This window comes from Delphinus delphis, chromosome 1, assembly GCF_949987515.2.
Source record: "Delphinus delphis chromosome 1, mDelDel1.2, whole genome shotgun sequence".
In the NCBI taxonomy this organism is placed as follows: Eukaryota; Metazoa; Chordata; class Mammalia; order Artiodactyla; family Delphinidae; genus Delphinus; species Delphinus delphis.
In genome coordinates this window covers 11,362,141-11,375,223 of record NC_082683.1, presented here as the reverse complement: position 1 = coordinate 11,375,223, position 13,083 = coordinate 11,362,141, and the positions used below count along the sequence as shown (strand labels likewise).

Genomic DNA, 13,083 nt, shown 5'->3' with positions numbered 1-13,083 from the left:
ATCGTCATAGTCATTGTTAGGGTGCTTATCTAAACAGAGCCATCTTTTTTGATCCGCTTAGCCTTTTATCAGCATCACATTCCATTCATTCATTCATTCATTCATTCATTCATTCATTCATTCATGCCTTGCAGCTTGCAGGATCTTAGTTCCCTGACTAGGAATTGAACCCAGGCTACAGCAGTGAAAGTGTGAAAGCGCCAAGTCCCAGCCACTGAACCACCAGGGAATTCCCGCCTGTTTGCTTTTCTGATCTGATCTGTCCTCCTTCAAGGTGCATGTTCTCAGGGAACACTTCCCCCACCCCCGGTTCCTGGATCGTCTGCGACCCTCAGACCCCCCGAGAAGGTCCTATCTGGGTTAATTTTCCGCACGGTTCTTGCTTCTTCACTGAGACTCTACCATCCTCCCAGAGGCAGGGTCCATGACTGGGGTCTGTGTGCGGTCAGCCAGGACCCGCTCCTGCCTGGCCAGAGGCTTCCTGAGAGCAGGTGGCTGTGTACTTCTCTGGGTTTGCCAGGGGGACCAACACCAGGCAGTGGTAGATAGATGAGAGACCTACAGAAGGGCCCTGAAACCCACTGTGGAATTCCCATGATCAAATGCCTGACTCTGAATCCCCCAGAGGCAATAATAATAATAATAATAACAACGACAAGCATTTTTCCCCTGGCATGCTTTCTGTGTACCAGAAACTTTAGTGCTAGCAAGGCTGGGCTCTGAGTAGTTGCGATCATTATCCCGGTTTTAGGGATGAGGCCACATGGCTAGCAAGTGGCAGAGGTGAGGGTCTAACCCACTGTCTGGTCTTAACCACTGTACCACCCTGCCTCCCAGGCCAAGTGTGATGGTTACTTTTTTTTGACGTACGTGGGCCCCTCTCCGTTGTGGCCTCTCCCGTTGCGGAGCACAGGCTCCGGACGCGCAGACCCAGCGGCCATGGCTCACGGGCCCAGCCACTCCGCGGCATGTGGGATCTTCCCGGACTGGGGCACGAACCCATGTCCCCTGCATCAGCAGGCGGACTCTCAACCACTGCGCCACCAGGGAAGCCCGTGATGGTTACTTTTATGCGTCAACTTCACCAGACCATGGGGTGTCCAGCTTTTTGGCCAAACATCATTTCTGGGTGTGTCTGTGTGGGTTTTTGGATGAGATTAACGTTTGAACTGGTAGACTCAGCAGCTCGCCTTCCCCAGTGGCAGGGGCTGGGGGAGTGGGCATCATCCGATCCGCTGAGAGCCCGAATGGAAAGTGGAGGAAGGGAAAAGTTGCTTTCTACCTGAGAGTTAAGCTGGGACATGGGTCTTCTCCCCTTGGATGGAACTTACAAGTCGGCTCTCCGGCTCTCTGGCCTTTAACTCAAACTCGATGACACCACTGGCTCTCTAGCTTGTAGAAGGCAGATCACAGGACTTGTCAGCCTCCACAATCATGCAGGCCAATTCCTTCTAATAAATCTTAATATATATATATTACTTCTCTGAAGAGCCCTAAAACACCAAGGAAGCTGATGATCTGAGGACGAGCAGTGTCAAGGACAAGGTCAGCCTGGTGCCCCTTGCCCCTGGGGCCAGCAAGTCACCAAAAGCAGGTATGGCTGTGGGCTGGTTGTCTGGCCCCTGCCCTGTGTCCCCTCCCCTCAAACAAACATGTCTCCCTATTGATGGGCATGGGGCTACTCAAGTAAAGGTTCTCCCTGCCTCACCTGCTGAAGAAGGACCAGGCTCCTGGGACCTGCCCTCCAGCTGGAGAAGGAGAAAGGTTGGAGGTGGACCAAGAGAGAGGCAGGTGGTGCTATAGTCTGAATGTTTGCGTCCTGCCAAAATTCATATGTTGAAATCCTAACACCTAATGTGATGACATTGGAAGGTGGGGCCTCTGGGAGGTGCTTAGGTCATGAGGGTGGAGCCCTCGTGAATGGGATTGATGCCCTTATAAGAGACCCCCGAGAGCTCCCTTGTCCCTTCTGCCAAGTGAGGACATGGCAGGAAGTCTGCGACCCAGAAGAGGACCAAGAAAGCAGGGAGCCGGGGGCTCCCTTTCCTCCTCTCTGCTTCCACAGGTTGTTGACTTAGTGCCACACTCTGCCTGCAAGTGACAGGCCCGGGGGGGCCGCCTTCTAGGGACCCAGCTCATCTACTGTGGAAGGACAGGCAGGGGAAGCTGGGGCCCTGCTGCTCAGGGCTGGCACCCAGGGCACCAAGGGCTCCAGACCAGGCAGAGGCTGTGGGTGCCTGGCCCAGGAGCTCCCCCGGGGCTGTTTTCATCCTGGAGAGGAAGGGATCTGTATACTTGGGAGGTGAGAGGGCAGGTCACTTGGGAGGTGAGTGGGCCGTGGGGCTGAAGCTTTTAAATTCAAGTGCCACCTCTGACAGTCTAGCTCAGAGGGAACACGCGTGAATGCACTCATGCAACCAGGCCACCAGCCACTGGGAGAACCACTCAAACCTCCCACGGCCGAGGAAACTTAACGAGCTTCCCACCTCCGTTTTCTCCACGGAGTACATGCAAACCTTGGTCATAGCTGTTGTCATGTGGTATGATGTACTTGAAGGGCAGTTTTCAACAGTCTTTCCGCCCCGCTCACCAGAGGTTACAACTCTCTCCCGGCAGACACAGCAGCTTACTAAGGCCTGCTTCGTTGTGGGGACTGACTCTTTTTTCTTTAAGTTTTGGGACCCTCTTCAGCATGACCACAGCACATATACCAGACAGATATTTACTGAACCAAAGTCCTTGGTCATCTGACCAGAAACTCCTACTCACCCCACAGAGCCCAACCTATATGTCACCGCCTCTGTGAAGCCTTCCAGGACTCTCTCCCAGGAGGCAGAATTTCCTGCTGTCTCATTGTTCTCCCCAGCCCTTTCTTCACACTCTCATTATGGTACTATTAGTAAGACACAGAGCTGACAGTCACTGAGCACTTAGCATGCACTAGGCGCTATGCTGAATGCCCTGTATCCATCATCTCATACGGTCCTCATCACAGCTCTGCAAGGTCTGCACCATGATCGCTGTTTTGCAGATGAGGAAACTGAGGCTCTGAGAGGTTAAGGGAGATGCCCAAAGGCACACACGTGGGAACCGGGATCTGAACCCAGGCTAGCCGGAATCCAGAACGCACACTGTCACTGACTGCGCTTTCCTGTCCAGGCTGGTTTGCCCAGGAGACATGGAGCCGTAACTAGGGGCTGTGCCTGTTCATCTCAGCGCCCAGACCTGGGCCTGACAAGGGGCCTCCCCAAGTGAGCATAAGGGGACACGAGCAGTGCATCTGTGTTTTGAGATTCAAGGCCAGACCCTGTGCCGGGTGGGGGAGGGGCAGTAATGAGGGGGCTGGTGGGTGGGGGGAGGGGAAGGGGCGGGGACTGCGTGCTGACCTTGCGGTGCTGCTCGTAGTTGCGGATGAAGTCGCGCAGCTGCTCCTCGCGGCTCTCCAGCGTGGCGTACAGCTGCTGCATCTGGCTCACCAGGTCCGTCTTTTCACCCTTTAGGCGCTTTCGGTCGGCTTTCATGGCTGGGGGACAGAGAACCGAGTTAGTTAGTTCCCGAGATCCTAGCTGCCTGTCACCCCGAACGCTGAGAAGGGACACCGTCTCCTTCCCTTTTATGAACAGACGAGGAAACAGGGTTCAGAAAGGGGAAGTTTCTCTCCCAGGCTCCTATGTTACTCAGTGGCATTCCCCAGATTCAAACCTAGGCCCGCCTATCCCTAGCGTCCCAATTCTCATTTCTCAGCTTTACTGACCCAGCCAGGGGAGCAAGTCCTTGACTGAATGTCTGTCCCTGCCCTGAACTGCCTAGGTCCACAGAGGGAAAGAGCTGGAGGCCTGGTGAGCTTGTGACCCCCCTGCTCCCCCATCGCTAACCACGGCCCAGGAAGCTGATGGGATCCTTTACTTCCTGCTGAAATGAAATCCCAGGGCCCAGTCTGAGCCCAACAGAACTCAGCCCAGCCCGACAGTCCACTGTCTGCTCCATCTCCTTCACAGGGAAGAGTGTTTGATTAAAAACACACAGCAAGTTATGACACCAAAAGTATGAGTAACAGGAGAAAAAACAGATACACTGGACTTCATCAAAATTAAAGACTTTTGTGCTTCAAAGGACACCATCAAGAAAGTAAACAGTGCAAGGAATGGGAGAAGAGATTTGTAAACCATATATCCGATAAGGGGCTTATATCGGGAGTATATAAAGAACTCGTACAATTCAATAATAAAAAGACAAATAGCCCAATTAAAAAAATGGGCAGAAGATCTGAACAGACATTTCCCCAAGAAATAGCCAATAAGCACTCGAAAAGGTGGTTTACATAATTAGTCATCAGGGAAATACAAATCAACACCACAATGAACTACTACTTCATACTCACTAGAATGGCTAAAATATAAAAAGAAGACAGTGACAAGTGTTAGCGAGGATACGGAGAAACTGGAACCTTCATACACTGTTGGTGGGAATGGAAAATGGTACAGCCTCTGTGGAAAACAGCTGACAGTTCCTCAAGTGATGAATCATAAAATTCCCCTATGATACAGCAGTTCCTCTCCTAGGTGTACATCTAAGAGAACTGAAAACGTATGTCCACACAGGAACGTGTGTACATATGTTTATAACAGCTGTAATGCTGAAACAACCACATGTCCATCAACTGATGAATGAATGTTTAAAAATGTAGTACATCCATATAACGGTACATTATTTGACAATAAAAAGAAGTAATGATGCATGCTACAATGGGATGAATCTTGAAAATATCATGCTATGTGAAGAAGGCAGTCATAAACGGCCACGTGCCGTATAATTCCATTCAAATGAAGTGTCTAGAATAGGGAAACCTATGGAGACAGAAATTAGACTAGTGGTTGCCTTGGGCCGGGGGCCGGAGATATGGAGGTGTGGCCAAAGGGCATGATGAAAATATGCTAATATTGATGTACATCTTTGAATATAATAAAAACTATTGAATCACGTACTGTAAACGGGTGAGTTGTATGCTATGTGAATTGTATCTGAATAAAGCCGTCACACAGACATACAGACACAGACACACAGACATGGTGCCCCGTGTTCCACACAGCCTCCTGGCAGCAGTGTGGCTTTTGCTCCCTCCGGACTCTCCTCACGGCACTGGCTCTGTACAGAAGGGAGTGGAGACGGGCAAGCCTGGGCTTGTGCAGGGCGGGCCCCACTGCCTTCCCCAGGGTCCCCAGAACTCCATCCCCTCCCCCCTCTGTGGAGAGAACACTGAGGAAGGAACTGTGGAGGCGGTGGGAAGGGGGCAAAGCAACTCCTTGGCTCTGGAAGCTTCCAGCCTGAGAAGGCACAGAGTGGTTAAGTAATTTGCCCAGAGTCACAGAGCCACATCTGACTCCAAGGCCCAAACACTTGACCCTACATTATGCTGCCACTACAGAGAAGCCCCCAAACCCCAGAGGGTCCCAGCCCCACGGCTAGCTGAGGGCAGTGATAGGGGGCAGGCAATGGCGGTGCCACCCCATCTTGTCCCGGACAGTGAACCTGCAAACTCAGCCTCTGATATGAAAAAGTATGGCATAAGGACCGAGGACCCTGGGCTCTGGCTCAGTGCCTGACGTAAGCTGCATCACCCCCTACCTCCACCCAGCACCGCCCTGTAGAACAGGGTAGAGGCAGGTGAGCTGGGGCAGTGTCGTCACGTGCAAGGAGCCCTGGGGAGACCCCTGCAGTGGGGACCGCAGGTCTTGGGGGGCCCTTTAAATTCCAGCTTTGCGCTTCCTGGCTGCTGCAGCTGGACTTGCCCCCTTCATGGCCAGCTTGGCTGGGCAGCAGCTCAGGTCACCGTGGCCGGAATTCCAGGCCTGACTCTGGGCTGGACCCTGCCAGGCTGCGGACCGAGAAAACACGAAAGCTGAATCTCGCGAAATGATGCCAGGTGAAGATCATTTAACAACGAAGACAAGGTGCCTCTGGAACCATGGCGTGAACCAAAAAGCTTCTGGCCGTCTGCCCAGCTTTTCAGAAGCACAAATGTCCACAACCCACCCAGGAAACTCACGTGGAGGACCTGCGAGCACCTGGGGACGCCCCACAGGCCTGAGGTGGGAAAGTGGGCGTGTGTGCTCATTGAGCCTGAACATCCCCAAGTATCCCCAACAGATGGGGGGGTCCCCTGAAGGGGCGAACAGGTATTGTAACTCTTTAGGGAAACAAGGCACTTAGCCTGACAGACTCCCCAAGAAATAATTTAAACTACAGACACACAGCTATGAAAATTACACAGTGGAATGCGTCCTTCCTTTGTCATAAGCATGCTTTTATTTCTCCTTCAAAACCCTGTTTGACGATCTCCAAACATCCTTAATGCAAGATGAGGTGATGGTCCACGAGCGTGACGGTCTCTCTCTGTGACCAGCCTCCTCCTGCCTCGGCCCCAAGCTCCCCAGCGCTCTGTTCTCCTTCCCGGCCACCCAGCTCCACCCAGGTGTGTCCCACGCCAGCAGCTAGGCCACTGGAACCACTGCCACGGTGACAGGTGATGTCATGCCCAGTAGACCCTGCAGGAGACCAGCCTGGCTCCTGGGAATGTGGGGACTCTGGGGGTGAGAGGGAGGGTGTGCAAGGAGGGACTGATTTTTCTAACTCAAGGAGGCTGGATGTTTGCATGAGCTGGAGGGTGGAACCAGGGCCCCAACCATGACCCCAACACGACGGCGCTTCTCTGGGGCCATCACTCTTCCCAAGCTTCTGAGGTCTGCCTTTCCACAGCAGACGCCCTCCTCTTTCCCTGGCTTGGGATGCCATAGCCCCTAACCCAGATGCGAGGCAGGGTGGAGCAGTGTCAGCCCCGGTTTAACTTCTGCAAATGCGACTCTTGGCAGGTGGGACCAGAGAGAGAAGAAAGGTCCCTTGACTCCAGCCTTGGGCAAAGCAGACCCCCTCCTCCAGTGCCCAGGTGACGGGAGGCCACAGCTGACAGGCAAAGAGAACAGCGCAGGGTAATTCTTGGCTTTTGAGCTTCTGGGGGTCGTGGGCCTGGAGAGTAAGGGATTTTACAGGAACGCTGAGCACGAGGGGGTCTCTCCTTATGCACCGGGGCAGCGCCTGCAGTGAGAACCTTGCCAGGCAGTGAGGGACCAGGCTGTCAGCTTTCCCCTCTCCCAGTCTCGGTTTTCCCCCAGGATGGGCGTGCTGGACTCTGTGAGCTTCCTTTAACTTCTGAGGTCCTAGACGACTTCTTGACCACTGTCCCCCACAAACATGTCCATGGCCTTGGCCAACACCACACAGCAGGGCGGACCGGCACTGGTCTGGGGTCAGAGGATCTGGGTTCTGTCCCTGGCTCAGAGTCCTAACCACCGGATGAGGGAATTCCCTGGCTCTGAGACCTCGAGCGAATCACGTAACCTCCCCGCACCTCAATTCCTTAGATATTAAAACAATTCCCATGGGCCAGGCACGGCTCTCAGCCCCCGATGGGTTTTTGTCACTTAATTCTCACAACTACCTTTTGAAGTCAGTCCACATTATAGATGAGGAAGTGGGCATCCAGGGAGATTAAGGAACATGGCCAAGCAGTGAGTGGCAGTGCCCACCTGGCCCCAGCACCCTCCTGTCCCACAGCTTTGCTGGCTCTCAAACTGCCAACCCCCAACAAATCTGCACAGCCCGGTTGGCCTCATCTTCTCCTCGGGGCTTTGTGCTGGGGGTAGGGCTGCACCTGCCTTATGGAGGACGGAACTGAGGCTCAAAGGGTTAACTGACACACCAAGATCCGCGCAGACCCTGGACTTGCATCCTTGGCGTCTGACCTTGAACCACTCACGCTCCTCCATCACCCCTACTGTGAAAGCACATCGCTGTGAACACAGAACCTTCATCGATCCATAAAACCAGTGGACGATCCAAATAGTCACACCAGTTACTCGTGCCTACAAGATACTGTTTCTGCAGCTGTCTCACAGTCCCAAGTGGGGAGGTTTCCGTTAAAGGCGGTTTGACATTCTTATACGCACCCCATGACTTCTCCGTGACTGCTGGAAGGAGGGTGTGTATGCGTGCGTGTGTGCGTCAGCAGCTCTTGAGGAATCCTCCACCAGCCACCCCCTCCCGCTTACAGGATCCTCAGCCAGCCCAAGGCATGGTCTCATTCCACGAGGTCAGATTTCCCATTAGTCTGAGCTCAGAAGTCTGCTGGCCTGCTTCTGGATGGTCCACGGCCAAGAGCCCTTGTGAAAATTCCAGCCTGGTGGACCCCTGACAAACACTGGGTCAGTTTTGGGGAGGGGTGGCCAACAGGGTCAGGCAGACCTCAGCCTGTGTATGACAATCCCAGATGCCACCAGCAGGGGGCCCCCTTTCTTTTCCACTCAACATTCCTGATCAGCATCTACAGATTCTGGGAAAGGAGGGGTGGGTAGGTGGGAGCCAGAAGGGCTTGGTAAACCACTCTGAATACACACCCACCAAAATGTTCTTCCAGCTCAACTTCCCTTTGACGGGGAAACTGAGGCCCAGAGAGGGAAAGAGTATCAAATATCACATAGTGAATAAGCCCAGGCCTCCTGATCCTTAAGCCAACACAGTTGGGTTAAAAGCATCGGCTTTGGAGTCTGCCTGTCAAAATTTAATTATCTCTAGAATGGAGGATGGAAGCATAATCATTTCTGCCCTATACAGAACAGACTGCCATATCTTGAGTGAACGGTCAGGTAGGGACCTTGAGCACTGGGGAGAAGAGAACCCAGAAAGACACAGCTCCAGATTCACAGAGCCCTGGATTCCAGTCTGGCCTTTGCCCCGTCCCACCTGGAGGGTCTTATGCGCAGGTCACTCCTCTGAGCAAAAGCTTCCTGAGCTGTTAAGCTGAGGATGATATTCTCTACCTTTAAGGCTCTGTGTGACATTACCCAACAGCAGGTGCTCACTGAATGTTAGCAGGTGCCCCTTGAATGTTAGCATCGTCTCCTGTCATTCAGCTCCTATGCCTGCACTCAGGCCCCCAAAAGTCTCAGAAGATACAGGCTGACTTGGCTGACAGGCTGCATTCTGAGAAAAGGACCAAAGGGAGAAGCCAGGGCAGGGAGAAGGAGGCCGCAGCCCAGGGAAGCAAGTAAAAGATCCCAGACTTATGGCCCTGGGATGGGTATAGCCTAGTTTATCTTGCTTTTTCCTGTTTGAGGGCTGAGTAAGGTGAGTTCAGAACAGGTCAAGGTTCAACCTACTTTACAAAGGTTAAGCAGACTTGCCCCATCAGGCAGTGCTTACCTAGCAAAGGAGAGCCAACCACTCGCTTGGATAAATGGCAGCCACTGGTGGTGACTGAGAAAACTGTACCCACTGAGCCAGGTCAGATGTGGGCTTGGCTGGGCGGTCTGACCTAGGGCAGCTCTGTTCCTCACAAATGGAAACTCCCCCTTTCTTCTCATTGCCAGGTGAGGTGGGTTGACCAGCTCACATGGCCAATGAGAGGCAGATCTGGCACCTGACCCCAGTACTTCAACGTTCAGGCCCATGATCTTTCCATAATCCCCCATAGCTCCTCTCTCCAAGTGCAGGCTAAAAAGTTAGGCAGTGTGACCTTTCCAACCTCCTGCCTAGGGCAGGAAAGGAAACTATCTGGAATACAGGTTCTCATTTTCCAATCCTGTGTCCATGCAGACATGACTAATCAACCAGGCTCTATAGGAACCTGGGTTGATTGGGGATGTCTGCCATGGGACGACGGGAGAGAAACGCAGATTTGCCAGGTCTGCCTCAGACGGGGAGGCAGATGCCATCACTGACTGATCAGAGTTGGCATGTTTGAGAATGATTTGGTGAGCCTCTTCTGGGTCAATGCTGTGTCAATTACCACTGCATTCCGTGGAACCAAGGTCAACTCCGTTTAACCAAAAGAGAAAGAAGCAATTCTCTCAACTGGTAGAAAACCAGTCCATTCACATCAATGAGATGGTGGTAGACAAACTCCAATCTGCAAGCTTAAAGGTGAGAGAGCAGACTATTTCCCTCAATTGGGTTAAAGGTAGATGAAGGATTACTGGGTTTACTTACATATTTTTATGTCCACCCCAAAGAGCAATATAAGCTCCTTGGGAGCAGGGACCTGGCCTGCCTTGTTCACCACTGTATCCCCAGCATCTAGAACAGTGTCTGGCACATAGTAATTGCTCAGTAAATACCGGTGGATTGACTCTCAAACGAACGACTGAACAAAGTAGACAGCCTGGGAAGGAGTGGGGACCTGGTCCACAGCCATCACTGAGAAGCATCCAATATTTCCGGGGTCCTGGGGGCAGAGAAGGTTCTACTTCCCTTTATTCTGTCTCTCCTTGCCTTCCGGGGTGGGACATGGCAGGCTAATTTCCCTGTGGCCCCTGATAGGACCCCGAGCCTCGATGCTCTCAGGGCTGACTGCAACATGGCTGCAGTTCTTGCCAAACTACCCAGGGCTCTGTGAACCGTGTCCACGGCCACTTCACGTTGTTCCAGCCATGCCCCAGCAGGACACAAGGAGACTCAAGTGGACCAAAGCTTCCCTGCTGACCCAGGGCACCTGCAGAATTTTAAGGAGCTCACGGCTGGGGACAGACCTCAGACACTGTGCTTTGCATGGGAGCGAGGTGTCTGCTTCTCCCATGGGGCTACCCTGCCATCAGCCTGGTCACGACTGTGCCTTCCCTTTGCCTCGGAGAGGCCACCCTCCTGCTCGGCTCCCTCTGCCCAACCTGGGGGCCCCCTGAGCCGGCGAGGCTGCCATGTTTGGCTAGGCAGGAGGCTTTGAGACCAGGTCTCCCTTCAGGACAAGGGCCCACTCAGACGTGAGGGTTCTTGGACCGTGCCTTGCACTGGATTTCTCCCAACATCACATGAACATGCAATTCTCTCTCACATCTTTAATAGAAAAACTGCATGTGACCCCTCTTCCCCTCCAGCTCTCATTCCACTTCTCTTCTTCCTTTTGGAGCAAAGAAGTTTGGAAAGACTGTGGCCCCCGTGCGTCCATTCCCCTCCTGCCGTCCTCTCTGACACGTGCTCATCTCCAGGTCACTGATAACCTCCAAGCCACGAGCCCCACCGTCCTCGCCTATGCGCTCCTTGGCGTGGGGGATGCTTCTCTGCACCCTCTCAGCCCCTCTTTCCCGGCTTCTTCTCCCGTCTCTGGCTGCTGTGTCGCTGCCTCTTGGCTCCCCTCCCCTCCCTCTGACCTCCAGGCATCAGCGGGCTCGGCCCTCCTGTACCACGGTTTCCTGGCTGGGCTCATCCAGGTTCCCAGCTTTAAATCCACCCATATGCTGATGCTTCCCGGCCTGGACCTCGCCCCAAACTCCGCCCTCAGAGCCAAGAGCCTCCCACGCCAGGTGTCTAACAGCATCTCCAACCTCACACGTCCAAGAGTGAGTCCCTGAGCAGCCCACTGACAACCCGCTCCTCTCTGTCTCCCCAAACTCAGCTCATGGGGACCTCAGCCTTCCCGCTCCTCTGGACCCAAGCCCCAGAATCTTCCTTGATTCTGTTTCTCTCACGCCCCACACCCAAGTCATCAGCGAGCCACGTCAGTTCTGCCTGTAACATCTTACCAGAATCTGGCCACTTCTCACCACTCCTCCGTCCCCACCCTGGTCCGTGTCACCACCATCGCGTGTCTGCGTCGTGCAGTGGCCTCCTAACTGGTCTCCCAGCCCTTTAGTCTACGTCAACTCAGCAGGGAGTGTCCCCTTAACATGCAAGTCAGATCATGTCACTTCTCTGCTCCTCCCCTATGGCCCATCTCACTCAAGGGCGAGCACAGTCCTTAGAATGGCCCATCAGGGCCACGTGACCTGTCATCCCCCCACCCCCACCTGTATCTCTGTGATCTCCCCAGCCACCCCTGCCCCACTGCTCCTCGCTGTTCCTGCTTCATGTACGTTGCCCGTCCCTCGGCATCTCTGCGCTGGCTGTTCCCCACCTGGAGCATCCTTGTCGCTCCGCCCCCTATGCCTGTGGCCCATTCCTGCCTCCTCCAGGTCTTGACTCAAATGTCAGTTTCTCAGCAAAGCCTTCCCTGGACACCCTCCTCACTCCGTTCCCTGTTTTTTTCTGCTTTGAACTCACCACCATCTAACAGTACAGATTCTGGGTTTATTGAGGGGAAGTGACGTTTAAGCATCCCTGCCTTTCTGTTGAGGGATGCCCGCCCTCCTCCCCTTTTCAGGATTCAGTGCAGCTTCTTTCTGGGTTTTCAAAGCCCACAGCTCATGCCTCTACTTGCTGCAGGGAGCCCTGCCCGCCCCACAGGAAGGTACACCAGCAGCCTGGAAACCAGACCAACAGCTCAGGGCCTTCCCACCTCCCAGACTAGCCTAGAAGCTGCTCGAAGGCAGGTCCTGGGTCTCATCCGACAGTATTTCCAGGAGCCAGCACTAGGTACGGGTCTGTTCAGGTGAAGAAAGTGGGGGAGAGATGACTTGGGGGCTTGAGCAGGGTGGGGAAGGGGGTGTGCTCATAATTGCCAAATTCTCAAGCTGCCCCTCCCTTCCCTGATTCTCCAGCTTAGAGGCTCAAGAGAGGACCGCTGTAACCAAGGGTGGAACACGCAACTGCCACAGGCCCTGACAGCGACCATCGGTAAGAAAGGAAGAGCAGATGGGGACCTAGAATGCACACCCAGCCTGGAGCGGCAGCTGTTCCATGACTGAATGGGGCCCAGCATTGCCATACCTGCTGTCTCTTCTAGAAAATTCCATACTCTAGATTATCACAATTTTTATGTTTTAAATATCTCCTTATTTTTCAATACTGGCAATTAATCATACTACCCAACCACACCTCTCGGCCTTGCATGGGGGCTGGACTGCTAATCTGAGCAGGTGTCCATAGAAGAAGTAACACGGGAGAGATCAGGGTCCAGGCACAGCTGAGGAACCAGGCTCTGTACAGAGACCTGGGGTCGAAGCCCAGCTCCACCATTCACCAGCTACGTGACCTTGGATAAGGTCCCTAACCAATATGTGCCTTTTCCCCTCATGTTTAAAGTAGGATAACAGTTTCTACCTTGTTCTACTGTGGTAAGCACTAAAGGAAAGCAAAAGCTCTAACTGCATCTGAGGGTGA

The 13,083-nt window shown here is 53.6% G+C and overlaps 1 protein-coding gene across 2 annotated transcripts in view; it reads right to left on the bottom strand.

Moving 5' to 3' along the window:
- Positions 1-13,083, bottom strand: part of KAZN (kazrin, periplakin interacting protein) — a 461,784-nt gene that overhangs the window by 62,242 nt on the left and 386,459 nt on the right. For both annotated transcript variants that reach the window (XM_060032518.1, XM_060032606.1), the window contains exon 3: positions 3,387-3,523. In XM_060032518.1, the coding sequence (XP_059888501.1) occupies positions 3,387-3,523 (137 nt within the window). The remainder of the gene's footprint in view (positions 1-3,386; positions 3,524-13,083) is intronic.